This window comes from Mirounga leonina, unplaced genomic scaffold (genome assembly GCF_011800145.1).
Source record: "Mirounga leonina isolate KUSES-001 unplaced genomic scaffold, KU_Mleo_1.0 Mir_174, whole genome shotgun sequence".
Taxonomy (NCBI): domain Eukaryota; kingdom Metazoa; phylum Chordata; class Mammalia; order Carnivora; family Phocidae; genus Mirounga; species Mirounga leonina.
In genome coordinates, this window is record NW_023270451.1 from 6,282,002 (window position 1) to 6,306,093 (window position 24,092).

The window sequence follows — 24,092 nt, forward strand, 5'->3', positions numbered from 1 at the left end:
CAAATAATAAATAAAATCTTTATAAAAAAAATAATAAATAAACAAGGTTTCATTGGGCGCCTGGGTGGCTCAGTCGTTAAGCGACTGCCTTCGGCTCAGGTCATGATCCTGGAGTCCCGGGATCGAGTCCCGCATCGGGCTCCCTGCTCGGCAGGGAGTCTGCTTCTCCCTCTGACCCTCTCCCCTCTCATGTGCTCTCTCTCTCTCTCTCATTCTCTCTCTGTCAAATAATAAATAAAATCTTTATAAAAAAAATAATAAATAAACAAGGTTTCATTGGGCGCCTGGGTGGCTCAGTCGTTAAGCGACTGCCTTCGGCTCAGGTCATGATCCTGGAGTCCCGGGATCGAATCCCACATCGGGCTCCCTGCTCAGCGGGGGGTCTGCTTCTCCCTCTGACCCTCTTCCCTCTCATGCTCTCTGTCTCTCATCCTCTGTCTCTCAAATAAATAAATAAAATCTTTAAAAAAAAAAAAAGAGAGAAAAGGACAGAGACACTTGACCCATGGACACAAACCATTAAGTCTACTCATAATAATTCTCAATCGCTATGGATAACATTCTCCATGTTTTCCCTCCTTACATATCCCTGGGAAGGAGTGTGATGCTTCCTAGAAAGTAAAGTTTTATGGTCTCCTGGGTAAAAATTGTCCCTAGTAAGTCACTTTCATTTACTTACAAATGGGGCTTGAACATACATGGTGAACGAACCTGAAAGTATCAACCCAATCCTCTACCAAGTCTTTTGTGTTGATGACAAATGATAAAGAGTTGAAGCCAGAAAGTCATATATAGTTTTCATGAAATCCCTTCACTCTTTCTAGAGGGCACCTGGAAATTCCTATTCTATTGGGATAATTTAAAGTCCTCTAGTCTCCTCACGAATGGTCACTGTCAGATTCCTATAAATCATAAGAAACTCCTTGTGCCCAACACTACCCGCATGTCTTATAAGGTCAGGTGTATGGACAGAGAAGGCATGAAGGACTCCAAACTGAGTCAGATGTATCACAAATGCAGACAAGCCAGGACATGCAATGGGGATTTCTGGGCCCATAAACAGTCAATGTTTGGCATCAACTAATTCAAATGGAATATAAATTTCAAGAGGCAGCACAGAATAGTCATTAAAAGAACAGATTTTGGAACCAGACTTCCTGGATTTGAATACTGGCTCTGTTGCTTAATCACTGTGTGACTTTCAGGCAAGTTACATAAACTTTCTGTGCCTCAGTTTCACCATCAATAAAATGGGAATAATATTAAAGTGGAACCATATGAAAGTGCCTTTTTTTTTTTTTAAGTCAAAAACTGGTTGGATATTGACAATTTAATGTGGTTCATGTTAAGCTCCTACCATTTAGGACTGTTAGGAAAATTGAATGTGCTTACTTATGTAAAGTACTTACAGCAACTGGCACAAAACGGGCACCATCTACATATTGGCTTAAAATGAAAGAGTAAAGGAATGAATTACTGATAGATGATGGGATAGATGTATATATATAAATAAATTAAATTAAACTGGCTAATAAACATTATGTAGTGACAGTTATCATAAAGCTTAACACTCATCAGAACACATATGTAATGAATACAAGGCAGACAGGAGCTTATTTGCTTCTTATAATTAATATATGTTCCCAACTAGACTTCTGTTAATTTTTGTAACTGCTCTAATTTCTAGCACAGCACATGGAATGTAATAAAAAAAAAATCAACAAATGGTTGTTTATTGAGTGAACAAATGACCAATTAAATGAATGATTGCATACACATGTGCCCAGGGTGTTTTGAGGCCTGACTTGGTCCTGTTTCAAAATCCTAAGGGCGATTTTTAGCTTCCAAGCACGTAAAAATCAGCTATTTTCTGACACCCAGCCAGACCCACTTCCTCCTGAGTGTTAACTTTCTCAATCAGATAAACTAAGCCTGCAGACATCAGAGAAAGATCTCCCTGCATCAGCTCCACTGGTTCCAAGTATCCTAGCGAGCCGCATGGGGACCAGCCTCGGCTCCCTAAAGTCAGTGACGAGCCACAGCAGAATTTAATAATCGGGGGACATCTGGTCTGCAGAGACCAATGTCAGGCCCATCTCTCACAATGACCCCAGACACACAAGTTCTCAACACAGGTCGTCTCATCCTTAAATGTGTAAGGCCTGGGGACCACGTGAAGAAGAAAGAACAAATGTATTACAACAAAGGACAAAAGAGCCAAGACTTACCAGGAGGCAGAGGTAAAAACAAACTCGTAGTAGCTTCCAGAATCCTGGTCATGATGTGAAAGACTGTAAATTCAGCAGCACTGGCCCGCTTGCTGCTGGGTAAAACGACAGAGCCGCTGTCAGCCGAGGGGTTCATCCCTAAAACTCCGTCTGTCTCTGAGCAGTGGCTCTGAGTAGCACACGGAGATGGAATCCATGCTCACTGTGAAGCCTCAAGTATGATGGAGACCATCAGCCTAAGGCCTAGGATCTAACCAGACAGTGGGCACATAAATGATCGATTGCATTAACTCAGATTCCCCTTCCTGGCCGTCCTGAGCTCACATGCCCCTCCGTCCTCATCAACCACATGCCAGGGAAAGAGTATGGTGAAGCCACAGGGCTGTTCCTTTAAATGCTGCATACAGAACTAAGACTGTCAGGGCTGGTGACAACTGCTTTCAGTTGTTAAGTTCCAACAGGCAGCAATTAGAGTTGTTTTAGCTCTTTATACACCTCAATAAGGGAGAGGGAGAAATACTTGCGTACAAGTGGAGAACCGAGGAGTGAAGATGATGTTTCCTCCAGCTGGTTTCCAGGATTTGGCAAATGAGATCCAGCTGGAGGATAAAGACAGTCTGTTACCCTTTGCCCATGCCCTCTCCCTTGGGGGCCCCTACAGCGAGCCCTCTGCGGGCCTGACAGGCCTGTTCAGGGCAGCTGGTATTTAGCCTGGGCCCGGACACAGAACCAGCCTTTCTGCAGGCAATGCTGACGCACTGGAATCCAAAATGGAAAAGACTGAAAATGTGCACCAGAGTCTAACAGAGCCCCTTCTGTCTACACAGGCAGTGCCCCCGCTGAGCTTCCCCAGCCCCGTTAACAGGCCCTCAATCACAGGCCCTCTGCCATCAGTGAAGGTCAAGTACAACTGGATTTGCTCTAGGCCTGTTACATGACAAAGGCCAACAGCTGACAGTGAGAAGAAGAGAGACACAGAACAAGATAGAGGTCCTGAGCATCGACTGTGGAGTATGACCGGCTTCAAGTCCAGGTCAGACATCTGACTAGTTTGTCAGCAACAGAGCAGTCTCCATGGGGTTGTGATCCGCCATGAATCCCACGCCCTGCACCTAGAGGCGAAGGACAGGGCGCCAATCGGAACGGATCTCCATATGGGCACAGATAAAAACAGTTCATTCTCAATGACACAGATTCTCAGTGTCTCTTTGGCTGAAGTCAGGTAAGATGACTCGTAAGTGATATGGTCTGGTTCTGCAGCAACTTCCTCCATTTGTTTTAGAAAGCCCCATCGGCCGCCCTCCTGAGGGGACTGGGAGACAGGGCTGTTTGCAGGAGCAGGAAGGTCTGGCTACAGTCGGTGACTGCCGAGTCAGAAAGTTAGGGGTACTGAGTTTGCTAAGGCTACATCCCTCCCACTTCTGGTCCTATCGGTTCCAGCAGTTGTTAACACAGCCTAGTGTTATCAGGAAGAATGATGCTTGAACAAAAACCCTTAATACTTTGGAAGGTGAAATTTAAAGTCAACAGAAAGAAAGATGATAGATGGACATGTTAAATAGTTGTGTTATTAAAGGACAAAGAAAGCAAGTTAATACCATCATGGGGAAGATCAAAGCCACATTCATAAAGTGAGCTCCCTGATATAGTTCTACCAGAAAGAATTATTATTTAAGAAAGATTCAATGCCAAAAAAAAAGAAAAGGTTCAATGCCTTGCTTGTAAATATCAATATATGAGAATGCCAACCTCTCCTAATTTATTAAAACTTGTGAAATTCAAAGATACTATTTTTTTTTAAAGATTTTATTTACTTATTTGACAGAGAGAGACACAGTGAGAGCAGGATCACAAACAGGGGGAGTAGGAGAGGGAGAAGCAGGCTTCCCGTGGAGCAGGGAGCCCGATGCGGGGCTCGATCCCAGGACCCTGGGATCATGACCTGAGCCGAAGGCAGACGCTTAACAACTGAGCCATCCAGGCACCCCCAAAGATATTATTTAAAAACAGACACTAGGGCACCCGGGTGGCTCAGTCGTTAAGCGTCTGCCTTCGGCTCAGGTCATGATCCCAGGGTCCTGGGATCGAGCCCCGCATCGGGCTCCCTGCTCCACGGGAAGCCTGCTTCTCCCTCTCCTACTCCCCCTGTTTGTGATCCTGCTCTCACTGTGTCTCTCTCTGTCAAATAAGTAAATAAAATCTTAAAAAAAAAAAACAACAGACACTAATAACTACAATAAAGGCAGAAAATTTTAAAATTAAACATGAAATTCAATCAGGGCCATATCAAATACATTTAATCTTCCAGAGTTCAATGCAAAAATATATGTTCACACAACTGATCATTTGCATACTGGTCTTACCCAAACTTGGAGAAATGGAGTGTTCTTTCTCTTTCTGTGAATTTAAATACTTTAAGAATTTGTCTAGCATATTACTTCTAGGTTCTAAGTAGGGTCAGGCCTCAACTCCATATGCTTTCTGAGAGACTCAAGACTGCCTCAAAATTTGGTGTAGCCATATCACTTCCATTTACACATGGACTGGTGTTATTAATTGGAATCACACAATTTCAATGGGTGGCTACCAGGTAGATGGGCTACCAATCCCACAGCAGACTCTAATGTGGTAGTATTTGTACAACTGAGCTAGAATCTGGCCTAACTGGGCTGTTGGCATTCATTAAGAATTTAAGTTCAAGTTCTCTCATGTCTTCGTAAACCTCCATGTACAGAAATCATTACCTATGGTTTAATAAGATGCTAGAAGATGCCAAGATGACATGTGAACATTTGGCAACCATACTAAGTTCATCACTGTTCTATGCTTCCATGAACATATAAATCACTATTTGAAGGGAGTAATATAAACCACTTTCATAACCAAGTCCTCCTTGGTTTTTTCTGTTCCTTTTTCCCTTTTTTCAATCTATAGCACCAAATACACCGGTTTAAGGACAGAAAATCTGCAAAAGTCTAATCTGAAAAATATACTGAACCGCCAACTGGGAGTTACATACCGGAGGACTAGGGGGTGGCAGGATAGAGAATAAAAAAGCAAAACCAACCAGTTTTGAAATATAGTCCAGAACCATCTGTTCAATTTTCTTCTTTTCTACACCCTGTAGGTGTCTCAAAAGATGGTCTTTTAGCTCAGACACCATCTGAAAAGAGGACACGGATTAGATAAGTCACAACCTACACACTCACACCTGCTACAGGTTGAAACTAGATCCATTTATTAACACTCTTTACCAACACGAAAAATACTGGACCTGAAGATCCCATTGGCGGAAATGTACAACCCATAGTGTTACTTTAATGGGCATAAATCAGGGACACCAACGTTCCTCACGAGGAACTGTTGATGATTCACCCAGAGCCCAGTGAGCAGCCAAGAGTCAGATTCCCAGCCCTGATGAGAATTCTCCAAAGAAGCTGAGGGAAGCCACTAACTTAGAAGTCAAAGGTTGAAGTCTATTGCTCCCAGACCTGGAGAACTAACAGGAACAACTGTAATCATGGAGTGACTATGTTGATGCGGGGTGGGGGTGGAGGGTTGAGGGGGGCGGGGTGTCGTGGGGAGAGGCATGCTTTGGGGCATTTGGAAGGACAGAGGCAGCAGTAAAAACGAAATGCATCAGGTACCTCCCTCTGCAGTGGCTCTAGACATTCAACACAGCGCCCTAACATGCAAAGTAATGAAATTATTGATTCTATCGCCTCTAAACACACTTGTATATCTACTCTGTTCTCATCTTTCTTGGAACTCACCAACCCGTGTAGCATCCCAGCCCTCCCTGCCTTTTGCTCTTTTGTCTCCTTCTCCTTTTTTTCCCTCTTTTGCCTAAATGTCCTCCTCAGTTGGAGGCCCTCCTCGCTAGAGATCTTTGCACCAATAAACACCATGGGAATTGTACAATTGACATCATATGTGCACATATTATGTCAGCAGATTTACATATATGACACCCTGAGCAAAACTTAGCCCATGGCATTCTGGGCCACGTGTTAATTAGGCTTAAATTTTTTAAATTTTTAAAAAAGATTATTGCATGCTTTTTCATGCTTTTCAATTTTTCTATGACAACCATAAAGATGAAAATTTAAATCACCCATAATCCTATCATCTGTGTTAACATTTTGGATTTTTTATTTTCCTTTTCTCCAGTGTGCACACTCATTCCAATGTTTTCTAATTTGCTTTTTTTTTTTTTCATGTAATAGTTTACGTCATTAAATACTCTTTACCACACTGGTTGTAATGGCTGCACAGTATTCAATTTTAGGAGAAAGTACTAGAATTGAATTATTTATTCTCTTCTTACACATATGGGATACTTCTTCTACGACTGTGAATAGAACTAAAAAAAACCCTTATACATGATTTGTTTGCCATACCCCCAGTTATTTTCTCAAGCTAAATTCCTAGAAATGGAACTTGGTGCGTCACGTACTTAAGTTACAGAGACACTGCCGAAATGCCTCCCACGTGGTTATACTAGTCTTTTTTTTTTTTTTAAGATATTATTTATTTATTTGACAGAGAGAGACACAGTGAGAGAGGGAACACAAGCAGGGGGAGTGGGAGAGGGAGAAGCAGGCTTCCCGCCGAGCAGGGAGCCCGATGTGGGGCTCGATCCCAGGACCCTGAGATCATGACCTGAGTCGAAGGCAGATGCTTAACGACTGAGCCACCCAGGCACCCCCTAGTTTTCAATTGCATTGCATGAGGCTGCCCGATTCCCCGTATGCTGAACTTTGCTAGTGCGATTTTTAAATTTTTGACAATTTCATAGGCAAGCAAACACACACATAATTTTTTATATTACATTCCTTAATCTATCCAATATTTCTATTGGTTTATGGTATAAGGCAGTGGTATTTGGGATGGGAGGACTCCAACTGTCTTTTGCAAATAGGCAGCCATTGATCGATTAAAAATTACTTCTTTCCAGTGATTTTTTTTAAATGCCTAATTTTATCATACCCTAAAGATTCAAATTTAAACTAGAGTCTCCTGTCAGTCTCCTGTTTATTTTGTACAAGCACCATATTGTTTCAATTATTGTAGATCAATAACATACTTAGCTATCTAGTAATGTCAGCTCCACTCCTTTTTGTCAAATGAGTCACCTGGTCAACTGTCAGAGAAACTTTGTAGGCTTTTTGGTTATAATTTTATTAAACCTAAATGCTAAGGATTTGGAAATGGAATAATGTTTTTCATTAACTTTTCTATCTGGTTAATCCTAATAAAAAAGAAAGTAAATTTAGAATCACCAGCTTATTAACTTGTTCCTTAATACTTTCCATTTCCCCTGGTGATTATTTTGTTTGTTTGTTGCATTGGACAATCATACCATCTTCTTTTTTTTTTTTTTTAGATTTTTTTTTTATTTATTTGACAAACAGAGACAGCGAGAGAGGGAACACAAGCAGGGGGAGTGGGAGAGGGAGAAGCAGGCTTCCCGCCAAGCAGGGAGCCCGATGTGGGGCTTGATCCCAGGACCCTGGGATCATGACCTGAGCCGAAGGCAGACACTTAACGACTGAGCCACCCAGGCGCCCCATACCATGTTCTTTTACTTTTGTTTCTTATTGCACTGTGTAGAATTTCCAGAATGTAAAATTTTAGTGAAAATAGCAAGAATCCTTAACTTATTTTTTGTTTTTTGACAGAGAGAGTGCATGCATGGGGCAGGAGTGGGGGAGAGGGAGAGAGAGAATCTTAAGCAGGCTCCATACCCAGTGTGGAGCTCGACACAGGGCTTAACCTCAGGACACTGAGAACATGCCCTGAGCCGAAATCAAGAGTTGGACACTTAACTGAGCCACCCAGGCACCCCTGAAGATAATCTTTGACAAGTTTTCAAATTATTTTATGGTTATTATATTTTCAAGGATTTTTATTTCTTCTTGGCTCAAGTTTGGTATTTCTATCTCTCAAGGGAATTTTAACTGGAATTTTTAAATGCGTGAATATGCATTTACACATGTTTTTCTCACATTTTAAAACTTTCCATATTTAAGGTAATAGATTATCCCATTCCTAAGCCTGCACAGGATTAAAGATATTTTACTAGACTTTCCAGATGTCTCTTCAATCAGTTTTTTTTTTAAATAGATTTTGGATTTATTTATCAGTTCTGCTCTTCCATTCATTTATTTTGATTTCTCTTTCTTTGGTCTTCCTAATAGTAGGACTTCTTGAGAAATGATACTTTATTCTATTGTATTTTAAACCCCAAATACAAATGCCACAGAGACATTGTTCTTTCCTTGTTTTAAATACTCAATGCTGTACATTTCCTTATGATGTTTTGTAATTATAGGTTTTGGGCAGAGACTGATTTATATATGTCTCCCCTACTAAATTCTAAAAGTGCAGAACTCTATCTGTGGTGCTTACTATTGAGCACACGGGGCCTACAGTGGCTGGTAACAGCTACGTGTTAAAAGAATGAGTGAAAAATAAGGTCAGCATGAGCAGCACAATCTAGCCCTTTACCCTTTTCTTGGATCCTATCGTTTCTTAGCACCCAAATGGCCCCCAGGCCACTTACCAGTCCCATCAGCAGCCTCTGGGGGCGGTCTTCCTCCTGGAAGAGGGGTGTTAATCTTGGCTCTGAAATTAAACAAAACAATAGTCAAGAAGGGTGGTTTTTGGGAAATGGGCTAGAAGAAGAGAAATCAGCCTGGGTTTCCCTTCTCTGAGTTATTGAGAAAATAGACCATTTTGCTGATAGGATGAAATTTTTCATTAAATGTGTGACCTATTCCTGCAAGCCGAACTTATCACCCAGGTGATACACACAGAGCTCTACTCTAACAGACCAGGACAGAAAGAAAACAAGGCACACATTTCCCAACACCAGTAGGCTCTGGCTTTGAATTCTCTTCAACATGAAAACTCACCACCGTCTAAGAACCTCTGCTTCACTAGAGTTAGAGACACCTCTCTTAACCCCAAGGGGGCCATAAACTCTGCGACAGGGACCTGGTGGAAGGATCGCATGACTGCCTTCCTTGTGACCCCCTATAGTTTAGTGACTTTGGGAGTCACTGAACTGAGGGGACCTGTCAATTACTGTAGCAAATAATCCTGACTGACACAGGTATCCGACTAAAAAGGTAACCAGTTCACCAAGATGGAAAAAGTGACGTGTAAGGTTAAATTGGATGGCACTTTCTCCGCCATGATTTGCACTGTACCAGCAGACTGGAGGGGCAGACACACACAGTCTTGTTGCAAGATGGGCCCTAACACTGCTCTAACCGCACGTGCGTGCCCTGCTCGTCCTCTCCTAGAGCAGCTGAGGCCCGCACCTGGCAAGAGAGCAGAGCTGCCCCGGTCAGCGGGCTGATGACACTGTGAGGGACAGCACAGGTACCTCTTGCGTCCTCGGGATAAATCCTACCTGGGTCCCACACGAGCTTTTTGATTAAGATGAAGCAATTCAAAACCGGACGCCAACAGCCCTGAATTTCATCCAGAGTGTTCTGTTTCTGTTAGTGATGACATTCTTCCTAGGGTGCTAGTGCAAGCCAAGCATGTGAGGGGAAGGGACAAGTTCCCAAAGTGCACGCGGAGAGAAGGACTGGCCACAGGATGCAAACAGGCCGGAAGTACAGGAGTAGGAGCTCCAACAGGGGCAGAGGAGTGATGGACACAACAAAAACCTTGACAACCGGCAACATTTCCCGTATTGCACAATGTCTAGCTGGGCAAGAAGGGCGAGCCTGAGCCAGGCACATTCACACCCCGGCTGCTGGGCAGGACTCCTGCCCGCCGCCAGTGGGAGAGCCCCCGGCTCCGGGCATGGATGGCCTGGTCACACAGTCAGAGGCTCGTTCCCTCCGGGTTGCTCGGTGAGCACAAGCTCTGTCTCCCTGGGCTGGATCACAACTTCACTGTCCTGGTTCACATGATCTGTGTGCACAGCTGCAGGATGTCCCACAACGCACTGTATAAAATCATTTCCGTTAGGGTCACCCAGCATACACCTAAACATCCAAGCCTATAAAACAAACGTGGGATATAAAAATAACAGCTTTTTAAATGGAGGCTGGTCTTTATGAGGCCTGAAAGGGTTCCAGTGACAAAACCACAAAAAGCTTGTACCTGGATTCGTTTAGCCTTCTCTGCCCCCAGTTTTAGCCGGTAGGGTGTTTATCAAGACTTACCTCGGATGTCACTCCCTCTGGCAGGCCTTTTCTAAGCTCCCTCTCTTCCCCAACCATCCCCACTCCTGACCCAATTCCCCCCACACACACACTGTGGTTCTAGAACACCCGCCACCTGGTTTAGAAACAGCATGTTAGCATTCCTTCCTCACACGTTAATGACAAAGCAGCCATCTGAGGTATCTCGTGCACGAAGCGCTGTACTAGGCCCTATACACACTTCCCCACTCACTCTCACTTTCCTCCTCACCTTGCCCTGAAAAGGTTAATGCACGAAGTGAACACATGGCTTGCCCAAGAGCTCACTGTTAACATGTGGCTGGACTGGAACTGAAGCCAAGTTCTGTCTGGCTCCGAGCCCATGCTCTTCCCCCATAACCACACCGCTTACCCAGAGACTCCTATCTTTGTACTCCTATGACCTAGCCCAGGGAGTGCCCAAATGTTAACCAAAATCAAAGACCCCTGTGTGATCAGACAGCTGGAAAGAAAGCAGGCCTAAGCCAAGGGAACTGCTGAGGTGCCTCCTGTGGGTACAGCCACGGGGCACGGTAAGTAGATCAAGGCTCTGAAGAAGAATAATGAAAACCAGACGGCCAACACTCAGGGACTCTTCCAGCAAAAGCACATTCAGCAGCTGTCCCTAAAGGTCCCGGTGCCAAGACAGACATGGAAGGGGCTGGGTGGTCACTCTAACAGGAAGATATTAAAGGGTGCTCCCTTCACTGGACCACCGAGCGTGATTTTCTTGCCAACCCGCAGGGGTAGGAAACACCGTGTTACAAACCAAACACTGACTGAAATCCAGAAGGCTTTGTTACAGGTCTTTTCTTACCCAAATTCCTTGCTTCTAGGTTAGAAATCACCCTACAAAGAAATTAGCCAACGTTATTCACATAGGAAGATGGAAAAAAAAAAAAAAAAAAAAGCCACAATACCATACAAAGATATCCTCCGTAAAACCACTGCAGAAACTGTTCTCAGGTGGCTGAAAACCTCAAACACTTTAATCAACTTGGCAAAAGCCACATTAGGCAATTATAAAATCTCAAAACCCTTTAGCGCAAACAATGACAATAATTTAGAACAATCACAGCACCCAGTTATTGGAAATAATGGAAACAGAAAATAGAACAGGGTTGGAATGGGCCTATATTTGTAACACTCCGAGATGACTCCTCCGTCCAGAAAATGGGCCTTCAAAATAAGAGCCAGCTCATCAGCCCACTAACACTTTTTATTTTTTTTAAATATTTTTATTTATTTATTTGAGAGAGAATGAGATAGAGCATGAGAGGAGGGAGGGTCAGAGGGAGAAGAAGACTCCCCGCTGAGCAGGGAGCCTGATGCGGGACTCGATCCGGGGACTCCAGGATCATGACCCGAGCCGAAGGCAGTCGCTTAACTGACTGAGCCACCCAGGCATCCCCTAACACTTTTTAAATGAAACTACTCTCTACCCCCCTTAAGTGCTCACTTAGTAACGGCTTTCTTTACCACTTATCGCTTATAATTCATCCATCCTCAGGATGCCAGTCTGTAAGGTTTAACACATACATTTTCCCACTAGAAGCTCTAGCACCAAACTCAAGAATAGGGCCGAGGTGGCTGCATTCATTAAGCTGACGGCATCATTTTGTTGAGGATACTCAACAAAAGGAAGCTACTTCCATGAAAGGTATCCCAAAAAGTACTTGCAAAAAATAGCCATCTAATAGGTACACTAATCCCTAATTTTACTTACTTCATTGCATTATCAAGAATATTCCTCACATACACCATGGACCTTCTTCTTCCTGTTTTCTAGAAGGGAGAACATGTCAGAGGTGTGGAAGGTACAGGTTTTGTGGGTGCCATTTTTCACACCAAGGACATAATGCAATATAGTAAAGAGTTTCAGAAAAAAGAAATATACTTTCCAAGTACTCAAAACACCTACGTTCTTAAAAATTAGTTAAAAAAGCATTTTAGGCTGAAATTATTATAGATGTAGAGGAAGTTGCAAATTAACTAGACAGTGTTGTGTTATGTACAATAACACTAGAACTATACACGATGCTACAGAGAGATCTCATGTACACTTCACCCAGCCTCCCACACCATGTTTTTATCTTATATAAAGGACTGTAGTACAATATCAAAATCAGGAGATGGATATTGCTAGAATGAGGGTATAGCCCTACGTCATTTCATCATGGATGTACATTCATGTACCACGATCAACATACAGAACTGTTCCATCCCCCCAAAGATCTCCCTTGTGCTCCCTTGTGTTGCAGTCCCAGCCACTCTCCTTTCAACTATCCATGACCCCTAGTAACCACTAATTTGGGAACACTTAGGTTTTTCACTATACAAGTGAATTTTTAACTATACAAGTAATGCAAGAACACAGGTAAGACCGGGATGTTAATCTCACTTCTACTACGAACGTGCTGCGTGTGTCCCTTAACCTCTGTGCACTTGATTTTCCTCCTCAAGAGGAGACAGATCAGAGATGCACTGTGGTCTTCTTGCAACAATGCAAAAGGGCCTGGCGGTTAGGGAGAGTGCGGTAAATTGAGGCCAGCTTAGGACTTAAGGGCATCACCTCATCTGATGCACTACACTTTTGCTTCTTGCTTTATTCTTATGAATCCACACAAACCTCTTCTGAGATCAGGCTGTGCCATTCTCTCTGGACCATGCTGTTGTTATACAGCAAGGGTGGCTTGGAGTACTTAATGTATTCCAGGTTGGAGTTCAGTTTTTCCCAGTAGCCCTTAAAGCTGTGCACCTGCAGAAGACAAAAAGCATTGGTGAGCTTGAGAAGCAGGGCCCGTGGCCCCGACCAACCAGCCAGGACCACCCGAGCCTTTGCGGCAAAGCCGGGCTCGCCTTACTTCTTCAGCTCTTAGAGGGCAGCATTTCTGAGTGAATTCTTCCCACGAAAGATGGCATTCTCCACCTGCAGGGGTTCTAAAATAGTAAGACTTAAAGAGTCTTGCTGTCCCCATTTCCTTTTCTGCCCCTTTTACAGAGAGCCACTGCCCCCTTCTCCAAACCAGTGTGAGTCACCCGGGTTAAGGCTAAGTTGGGAAGCCTGTATTAAACCCAGTGTTGTATTCAACACATCAGATCATTTCCTCTCCAGAGACCCATTTTTCTGACTTAGGTTGTGTCAACAATGCTATATCCAGTCAGAGAATGTGCATAAGACGTATAGCACATGGAAGAGGCTTACTTTCCTGCTAAGCTTATCTGCTTCCAAAAGATGTCTTTCAAAACCTAGGAATCAGAAAGGTGGAGTGAACTAGTTTTACATTCAGTCGTCAAATACTCCAAAACTCCAAAACAATTTTTGGCATCCTATCTAGGCCTCTGACATACTGCTATAATTGAAGCAATATTGTATCCATTATATTCGTTTTTAAATACAATGCAATACTAACACAGTCTTTAATACTGAAGGATGTGTTGATACAAAACGTTTTTTAATTTTTTAAGATTTATTTAAGAGAGAGAGAGAGAACACGTGAGAGTGGGTGGAGCAGAGGAAGAGGGAGAGAGACTCTCAAGCAGACTCCCCACTGAGCGCGAAGCCCGATGCAGGGCTTTATCCCACGACCCTGAGATTGCCTGAGCTGAAACCAAGAGTCAGACGCTTAACGAACTGAGCCACCTGGGTGCTCCTGTTTTTTAATTTTAAAAATTTTATATTTAATTAACATACAATGCTATATTAGTTTCAGGAGTACAATACAGTGATTCAAGAATTCTATACGTTACTCAGTGCTCACCACAGTAAGTGTAGTCAGCATCTGTCACCAAACATTATGACAATCTTATTGACTAGATTCCCTCTGCAGTACGGTTCGTCTCTAAGACTTATTTATTTTATAACTGGAAGTTTGTACCTCTTAGTCCCCTTTATCTATTTCACCCATCCTCCCCCACCCAGTTCCCCTCTGGCAACCACTAGTTTGTTCTCTGTAATTAAGAGTCAGTTTTATGTCTCTTTTTATTTGTTTTGTTTCTTAAATTTTACATACAAGTGAAATCATGTGGTATTTGCCTTTCTCTGACTTATTTCACTTAGCATTATACTTATAGGTCTATCCATGTTGTCGCAATATTCCATTGTATACGTATACCACTTCTTTTTCCGTTCATCAATGGATGGACATTTGGGTTGCTTCCATATCTTGGCTATTGTAAATGCTACAATAAACATAGGGGTGCGTCTATCTTTTCAGATTAGTATTTTCATTTTCTTTGAGTAAATACCCAGTAGTAGAATTACTGGATCATATGGTGATTCTAGTTTTAATTTTTTGAGGAACCTCCATACTGTTTTCTACAGGGGTTGCACCAATTTGCGTTTTCACTAACAGAGCACGGAAGTTCCTTTTTCTCCACATCCTCACCAACACTTGTTATTTTTTGTCTTTTTGATTCTAGCCACCCTGACAGGAGTGAGATGAAATCTCATTGTGGTTTTGATTTGCATTTCTTGATGATGAGTAATTTTGAGCATCTTTCCATGTGCCTGTTGGCCATCTGTATGTCTTCTTTGGAGAAACGTCTATTCAGATCCTATGCCCATTTTTAAATTGGATTATTTGGTTTTGGGGGGTTGAGTTGTATAAGTTTTTTATATATTTTGGATGCTAACCTCTTGTTGGATATATCATTTGCAAATATCTTCTCTCATTCAGTAGGCTGCTTTTTCGTTTTGTTGATGGTTTCCTTTGCTGTGCAAAAGCTTATTTTGATGTAGTCCCAGTAGTTTATTTTTGCTTTTGTTTTTCTTGCCTAAGGACACATTATCTAGAAAAATGTTTCCAGGGCTGATATCAAAGGATATACTGACACACATTGTTTTCTTAAATCAATGAAGATAGATTTATGATACACTTTCTTGCCAAAATATATGTGCTTGTAAAAGAATTGACTAGGGCCAAAAGTTCAATGTGTAGCCGTAAAACAAAGTGAGCTAATGCCTAGTGTGGTAACAGAGTTGGCTATATTGCAAAAAAAATAAATAAATAAATAAATAAAATATGCCTCAATCAAGAAAAATGCCCTTATGTTAAATAATAGCACATTATCCGAATTCTTATCGAAAGGACAGTCACTATTGGTTCAAAATGAATTTTGGAACATTGGTAAATTACATAATAATATTAACGTGCTGTTTTAGAAGCCTGAAAGGCCCATCCAGCCAACATCCCTTCTCACAGAGACAAGAAAAACTATTTCCAAGAAAAGGTCATTTCCAGGGGAAACTGGAATCCTGGTGTCACATCACTCTTCCTGGCTGACCCACCTCACTTACTACCTTTTCTTCCCCTTTCAACTTATTTATAATTAATGTATCTTTATCCACCCTCTGGTCTTCCTTCTACTGAAAAAAATAATAATGAAAGCAAATTCTGCCAACGTTTGGCCGTAGCAAGTGCCTAACAGGAAGTCACTGCGGCTTTCTTGCTCTTCTGCTGCTGGGTTCAGGCCCACGAGCGACAAAGCCCCACAACTAACTGGTGTTGTGGTGACACCTAGTGGTTGGTCAGGATATTAGCTCTGCCTGCTTTGCCGCAGCAGCCCCGCCCCGTGGTCCCACAGGGACCAACCACACTGTGTCACCCCACATGTGGTCATGTGGTCATGAGGAACACGGGTGCCCTCCTACCCACCAAAGGGCCTCTTCCCCTCGGGCTGAATGTCACTGTCCTGTCAGAAGACCCCACGCACACACTGCAGCTCCTAAGAAAAGATCTCTCCCAAGCGACCTTCTTCCCCCTTCCGCCCCCATTAAAAAAAAATCCCTTTTCTCAGCTGAGAATAAACAGCTAAAACAAGTCCATGGATGGGCTACAAAGGGGCTTAGGAACCCACTGACTGTATGCAGAATGGAGTGAGTTGTGGGAGCACGTTCCTAGGGACGAGGTCTGCAGCTTGCACCACATGTTCAAAGGAATCCATAACCTACAATAGTTCAAAACCCCTGAGTTAGAAGGAAAAGGATCAGAGTTTAAAAAACAAACAAACAAAACCCACTTATATTTAAATTAGAAACACTGTTCACCAAGAGTCCAGGAAATATGTTACTATACACCTGTAGGTCTTTCAAGAAGGTCACAGGGCTGGATGTTACAATGTAGACGAAAACAATTAGTGTCATATGTCACTACATGGTATCTATGAGGTAAGTGATAGGATTTTTTTTTTTTAAGATTTTATTTATTTGACACAGAGAGAGAGCACACAAGCAGGGGGAGCAACAGGTAGAGGGAGAGGGGGAAGCAGACTCCCTGCTGAGCAAGGAGCCCGATTAGGGACTTGATCCCAGGACCCTGGGATCAGGACCTAAGCCAAAGGCAGATGCTTAACCCACTGAGTCACCCATGCACCCTATCAATAAGTGATAGGATTTTTTAAGTTATGAAAAATCTCGGAGATCACTGTAAATTAGGAGGTCTATTTGGAAGCCTGGGTAATAGATAAGACCCAGAGTTTGAAAATGGATTTGAGTAAGTGAAAGACAAGGAGAGGATGTTCCAGATGGGGCACTTAGGGAGAGAGCAAAGACTGAGAGACAAGAATGTGGATTCTGGGTTTAGATCAGAGGCAGAGCATTAGAAAAAGCAACAACAGCACTTCATTCTCTGTGGTGAAGACATCTGCCTCTAGCATGCACCTGGCTGGCATCCCCCAGATCTTGAACTGCGGTGGGGTGTGACCTGAGCTTCCTGAGTTTCAGAAGCTCCCCGGGCAACCCTCGTGCTCAGCCAGGGCAGAGAACACTGCTTGAGCCTGCCCAGGTAATCTCCGTCTCCCACCCACCCTCACGTGTTTTCCTCACCTTCGTGCTTACAGGCTTACAGGCTGATGAAGAACCAGCTGTCTGAAAACGTGTGATTGTGTTGTAAATTAATAGGAGACACGGTTAAAGAGGAGGTTAGAGCCAATCTAGGATGGATCTCGGATGTCAAGATAATAACAACCTGCTCATTAACCCAGAGACTTAAAGCAGCTCCAAGATAAAATTTTAGATGCTTGAACATAGAATGGGGGGAAGGAGTGGAAGCTGCGCAATCACATCCGAACAGTCCACCTGGGAGCACAGAAAAAAACACTCCTGTATCTGTCAGTTGGTACTTCCGGAACTCATTGTGAACTGAACAGTGTTCATATCAGGGACAATGGCATCGACACAAAGTAAAAGCCACAAGAGCCCAAGAAGCATATGGAAGGCTACTTCAGAAGAGCGCAGAAAGCCTTAAAATACACAAAAATATTTTATAAGAAAATACTCATGAATGTAGCTACTTCTGGGAGATGCTGGTGTGAGAAGCCATCAGATTCTCAAGGAAGCCCCAGAAGTGTTTTCCTGCACAAGGAGGAGTTTTAAAGTTTGATTTTGAAAGAAGGGAAATTATCCCAAGTCTCTTCTTGAAAAATCAGGGCGCCTAGTTGGCTCAGTCAGAGCACATGACTCTTGATCTTGGCGTAGTGAGTTCGAGTCCCATGTTGGGTGTGGAGATTACTTAAAAAAAAAAAAAGAATCTCATTTTGTCTCTTAGGAGGACATGAAATAATTACCGAAATAATTACCATCAGAATTATTAATTGAACAAAAGGATCAGAGGGTTACATTAAGGGATTGTTCCCCATCTATGGATTGCTAGTTGATTTTAGGAGATTAAAAAAAAAAGCCCTGTGGTACTGGTTCATCTGCAAATTACTGCCAGGAAAAAAAACATCTGCCTTTCATAAAAAGCCCTCTGGCTTTGGTCCTACAACTGCTGATTAACCCTCATCTTCTTAGAAGAGAAGAGGCCAAGTCAGAGAAAACCTTTACTCTCAACACCAGGGCTCAACTAGCAGAACTAAAGCATCAATCCAATTTGGCTGTTCAGTGGATTCCATCTCAGTGTCAACTTCTATTTGCAGCCCAGAGAAACACAGTGCTCTCCTACCTCCAGCACAGACAGAATAAAATAGAAACACCTGTGTGTCCATGGAACTAGCAAAGCACCATACTAAGCCCAAATGCTCTGAGCAGACCGTCAGATCCATACAGACCAGTGACTGGAACTCCTGAGGCTTCCTGCAAAGGGGACCGCATGTGGCAAGTGCCAGTTCTCCTACTGATAAATTAATGTCCTCTTTCTTCACCGCATCTAGAAAAATACAATCTCTCTTCTTTGCCCAGCTGGGTAGTTCTCTTAGCCTTTTTTTTTTTTTAAGATTTTATTTATTTATTTGAGAGAGAGAGCACAAGCAGTGGGGAGGGCCAGAGGGAGAGGGAGAAGCAGACTCCCCACTGAGCAGGGAGCCAGATGGGGGGCGCGATCCCAGGACCCTGGGATCATGACCTGAGCCAAAGGCAGACGCTTAACCGACTGAGCCACCCAGGTGCCCCTCTCTTAGCCATTTTTAATGGGCTGTATTTTTAATGTAATCACTAAATATGGCTCTAAACTGTTCCATCTCATAACCAACAAATGCCCTGAGAAAGCCAAGGCGAAGATATTTCTCTCCTTTCAACCTTAAGCATTAAACAGTGCATCTCCCACCAAACCTATGAAGAAGAGCAGCACAGCCTAGTGGCTGCGTCTGTTCCTCAATTTCATCATCTGAGGTATAAACTGAAGGTACCCCCATCTCTGCAGATATGACAGGAATGAATATACCAGCTTGGTGCTCTGTTTCTAAGAAGTAATATTTCTTGGGGCGCCTGGGTGGCTCACTCGTTAAGCATCTGTCTTCGGCTCAGGTCATGGTCCCAGGGTCCTGGGATCGAGCCCCGCATCAGGCTCCCTGCTCCGCGGGAAGCCTGCTTCTCCCTCTCCCACTCCCCCTGCTTGTGTTCCCTCTCTCGCTGTGTCTCTCTCTGTCAAGTAAATAAATAAAATCTTTAAAAAAAAAAAGGTAATATTTCCTTGTACCATCAGAAAATAATGTTTGACAATATTAACTGAACTTGCCATAACTCACTGTCCCGGAAAATATGTTCTTCTTTTTCTTCTACAATAATCTACTCACAGAAGACTTCACATCTGGCCCCCAAATATGGGAGCTCCCCTCCCCCACACACACATCCCCCAATCCTCCACCACCACCTGGGTGTCCTACAGTTTAACTCACTTCTGACACTACCGACCTGGAGACAGCATTGGATCCCACAAGCTGCCTGTAAATTGGGGTTTCCCAAGACGCCCTCCTTGGGTTTGACAGTTCACAGGAATAGCTCACAGAACTCTAGAAAACAGTTTACTTATTATACATTGGTAAAAGGATACAACTGAGGAACAGCCAGATTGAAGAGATGGCTAGGACCAGGCATGGGGGAAAGGGATCAGAGTTTCCATGCGCTCTTGAGGCAAACCACCCTCCCACACCTTCACGTGTTCATCTGTCTCAGAAGCTCTCCAAACTCCTTCACTAAGAGTTCTTTGTGGAGGCTCCATTACCTAGGCCGGATTGATTAAATCACTGGCCACTGGTGACTGAACTCAATCTCCCGGCCACCCTCTCTTACCTCCCGAGGTGAGAGGAGGGGAGGGGGCACCTTCTGGGGCGCCTGGGTGGCTCAGTCGTTAAGCATTTGCCTTCAGCTCAGGTCGTGATCCCGGGGTCCTGGGATTGAGCCCCACATCAGGCTCCCTGCTCGGCGGGAAGCCTGCTTCTCCCTCTCCCACTCCCCCTGCTTGTGTTCCCTCTCTGTCAAATAAATAAATAAAATCTTTAAAAAGTAAAGTCCCAACCTTCTAATCATACTTTTGATTCTTTAAGCAACCAGCCCCCAGTCTTAGGTGCTTTCCAAAAAATTACCTCCTTAACATAACTCAGGTGTAGCGGAAAGGGGCTTGCTATGAATAACAAAATACATTCTTTTCACTTTTGTGCTATTTCAGGAACTGGGAACAAGCACTAAATATAACAGAAGACGTCCCTGTAGCTCTTATCAGTTAGGAAATTACCAGGATTTTAGGAGCCCCGTGCCAGCAGTCACGGGTGAAGACCAAATGTCTATTTCTCGTTATAGTATCACATTTGTACAAACTGAACTCTGCAAAATCAATTAATATTTCCCACATAGCCCATGGACATTTCTGGTACTACATTGTTATCAAAGCAACAATCCTCATTTTTAAAAATTGTAAGCAATTACATGGTAGTTTTATTGATGCTTTGGATCCCTAACAAAACTTTTATTTAAATGATGGTGGTTCTCTGTATTAGGAGGGTCAGGGAAAAAAGTCTTTTGTATTTCCCTAAGCAATTAATTATACTCATGCTCCGCCCAATTAAAAGAGTATTCTTAAAACACTATGTAAGTGAAGAAGCATAATTAAATGAATGGGGAAGAGCCCAGGTGCCAACTATTGTTTTCCCAATTGTGCCGGGGCACTGAGACCCCGATAGACACTTGAAGTAACACAATGAGTTCTGAGTGGACGTAAGTGGGAAGGGCATTTAAGTCTTTCTGGCCTTCCCAGTCTCTGGGTCAGAGAGTTAATCTAAACAAATGACGAAAAGGTTTCCTTACTTTATAAAATGAAACTGAAGATGTCTGGCTTAAAAAATACGTAAAAATACTCCCATTTCTCCATTTGTGGCATGCTCATTCACCTTTTATCTTTATATTCCAGTAAGTTATTGTTTCTATATATTTTCTAATCTTTACGGGCTTCCTGTGGTCAGATGGTTTTAATAGTTTCTCTTCTCACTATAAAATCAAGGGTAATTTAAACCTTTCATGAAAATTGCCACTTCCCTAGAGAATACCATGTTTTATGAAAGGTTAAAATCCTTCATGGGAAGGTCACTCTTTTTTTTTTTTTAAGATTTTATTTATTTATTTGACAGACAGAGAGAGAGAGAGAAAACACATACAGGGGGAAGGGGCAGAGGGAGAAGGAGAAGCAGACTCCCCGCGGAGCAAGGAGCCCGATGCAGGACTCAATCCCAGGGCTCTGAGATCCTGACCTGAGCCGAAGGCAGACGCTTGACCGACTGAGCCACCCAGGCACCCCAGGAAGGTCACTCTTGATAACACTGCTTTTAAGGCAAGGACCTTGTTTCAACATACTACTTGTTTAATTGTTTAAAATTCTTTTGGAAACCATTTTATTTTATTTATTTATTTTTTATTTTTTTAAGATTTTATTTATTTATTTGAGAGAGAGAGAATGAGAGACAGAGAGCATGAGAGGGAGGAGGGTCAGAGGGAGAAGCAGACTCCCTGCCGAGCAGGGAGCCCGATGCGGGACTCGATCCCGGGACTCCAGGATCATGACCTGAGCCGAAGGCAGTCGCCTAACCAACTGAGCCACCCAGGCGCCCCTGGAAACCATTTTATAAAGTAAGGAAGCCACTTGTCTTTCAGGTGATAAACTGCTAATTTAACTGGCTTATGCCACGTTAAATTACATATTCCTATATTAAACATTTGTAAAGTACTCCACAGGAGAATTCTTTGCAGAGAGAGCAGGAAGAAAGTGCTTATCTAGCTTCACTTCGCCCTTCCCTCTCCGGACTCCTTATCAGGGCAGTCATCTACCGAGGAGAATGGAGGCAAGTGTGGTGAGAGTAAATAGGGTCCCTTGAGCCTCGTGGAAAGTCTGGCAGCAAGCATGCATTCATTTCGAAAGGTAACTCGTGATTCAGGTCATAGGTACTCAGAGCCAACTCCCGTAGCTGAATAAGCATGGCGAGAACAGTCTTATAACTGGGGCTGGGGAGGGAGGAGCCGCGGGTGGGATGTGCTCCTGCAAGCAATTCCATCACAATATAATTGAGCTGGGACTTGGGGTAGAAGAAGTAGGTCAAAGGCAGCGACTTCTAGTGAGGGGTATTGTGCAAACAGCAATGGGGAAACAAACAAGAAAGATCAGAGCCAGGTATCCTGCGTCTCCTATGCTGAGTGACTGGGGTGGGGGCTGGGGAGCTGGTCAAACCAAATCTAGTACCATCTCCTCATCTCCTCCAGAGCCCAAGGCCCATCCCAGCAGCCCACCTTTGCCCTCCCTGACAGATCGCGTCTGCAACTGCGTGGACAAGGTGGTGAAGAGATCTACAGTTGGAACGTGTGCAGTTTAACACTTCCTACCAGCATGTAGACACACGTGGAGAAGTGAGGGAGCTCCCGAGCATGTCTGGGAATGGTTAATGGGAAACATCTGTCTGCAGGGCCAAATGCTAAAGATAATGAGAGGAGGGAAGAAAAAAGTGAGGAGATGGCAGAGTGAATATCAGGGGAGAAAAAAATATGAATAATATAAAAACGCATCATTTTACACACACACAAATAGAAAAAAGAAAAGAAAAAGAGTGCAAAAATAAGCCACTTTGTTCCTGAGCAAAGTCAAATCATATTCTTAGAATAAGCTAATGGGTAAAAAATTAAGAGAACCTTCACATCACTCTTTTATACTTAATTTTTAAAATGAAAATACACAATGGCGATAAGGTTGTAGCAAAACTGATAAACTCATAAATTAAGTTGTAACTTAATCGCAACTTTTTTTTTTTGAATACCAATTTGGCAATAAGAATCAAAAGCTTTCAAAACTGTCATAGCCTTTTGCCCAGCAATACTCCTAGACATTTAACCTTGGAGGAATAAATCAAAGGAAAAACTGTCTAGATAAAAATATTCACTGCAATATTATTTTTAATAGCAATTTTTTTTTAAATGGGGGCTGGAGACAAACTAAATGTCTCAAAACAGAAAAATGACTCATTAGGACACAACTACCCAGCAGAATCCTCTGGAGCCATTAGTGGTCATAATTACGAAGTTCACATAGATAGCATCATGAAAACTGATATAACTGGCAATCTTTATTATATATCTCTGGATGGCTGTTACAACTATGACAAAGGCCAAGAGGAAATGGGGGGTGGGTATTGACAGTTGATATGTTAAGAACTGTAAAATTATGGGTAACACCACTTTCTCTTTAAAATTCTCTTCACTGGGGCTCCTGGGTGGCTCAGTCGGTTAAGCGACTGCCTTCGGCTCAGGTCATGATCCTGGAGTCCCGGGGGATCGAGCCCCGCATTGGGCTCCCCCTGCTCAGCCGGGAGCCTGCTTCTCCCTCTCCATCTGCCTGCTGCTCCCCCTGCTTGTGCTCTCTCTCTCTCTGGCAAATAAATAAATAAAATCTTTAAAATAAATTAAATAAAATTCTCTTCACTGGTTTCTTGTGTGTCCATTAAACACATTATGGGTTTGGTAGGACTAGTGATAAAAACAGAAACAATACAATGAAAGGATGGAGGCTCTTAATAAGAATGTTTTCAGGGGCGCCTGGGTGGCTCAGTCGGTTAAGCGACTGCCTTAGGCTCAGGTCATGATCCTGGAGTCCCGGGATCGAGTCCCGCATCGGGCTCCCTGCTCGGCAGGGAGTCTGCTTCTCCCTCTGACCCTCTCCCCTCTCATGTGCTCTCTCTCTCTCTCTCATTCTCTCTCTGTCAAATAATAAATAAAATCTTTATAAAAAAATAATAAATAAACAAGGTTTCATTGGGCGCCTGGGTGGCTCAGTTGGTTAAGCGACTGCTTTCGGCTCAGGTCATGATCCTGGAGTCCCTGGATCGAGTCCCACATCGGGCTCCCTGCTCGGCGGGGAGTCTGCTTCTCCCTCTCCCACTCCCCGTTTGTGTTCCCTCTCTCGCTGTGTCT

At 43.3% G+C, this 24,092-nt stretch overlaps 1 protein-coding gene across 5 annotated transcripts in view; it reads right to left on the reverse strand.

Moving 5' to 3' along the window:
• Positions 1–24,092, reverse strand: part of GSAP (gamma-secretase activating protein) — an 86,058-nt gene that overhangs the window by 7,448 nt on the left and 54,518 nt on the right. For 3 of the 5 annotated variants that reach the window (XR_004681978.1, XM_035020426.1, XM_035020424.1), the window contains exons 20-26: positions 13,062–13,190; positions 12,159–12,217; positions 11,250–11,281; positions 8,794–8,855; positions 5,296–5,391; positions 2,757–2,827; positions 2,229–2,323 (exon numbers count right to left, since the gene is read on the reverse strand). Coding sequence is in view for 3 of the 5 variants with exons in the window: in XM_035020426.1 (XP_034876317.1) it covers positions 2,229–2,323; positions 2,757–2,827; positions 5,296–5,391; positions 8,794–8,855; positions 11,250–11,281; positions 12,159–12,217; positions 13,062–13,190 (544 nt within the window). In the remaining 2 variants the exon portion in view is untranslated. Of the gene's footprint in view, positions 1–1,409; positions 1,447–2,228; positions 2,324–2,756; positions 2,828–5,295; positions 5,392–8,793; positions 8,856–11,249; positions 11,282–12,158; positions 12,218–13,061; positions 13,191–24,092 lie in introns of all 5 variants that reach the window. The other 2 variants (XR_004681979.1, XM_035020425.1) reach the window with 2 other exon arrangements.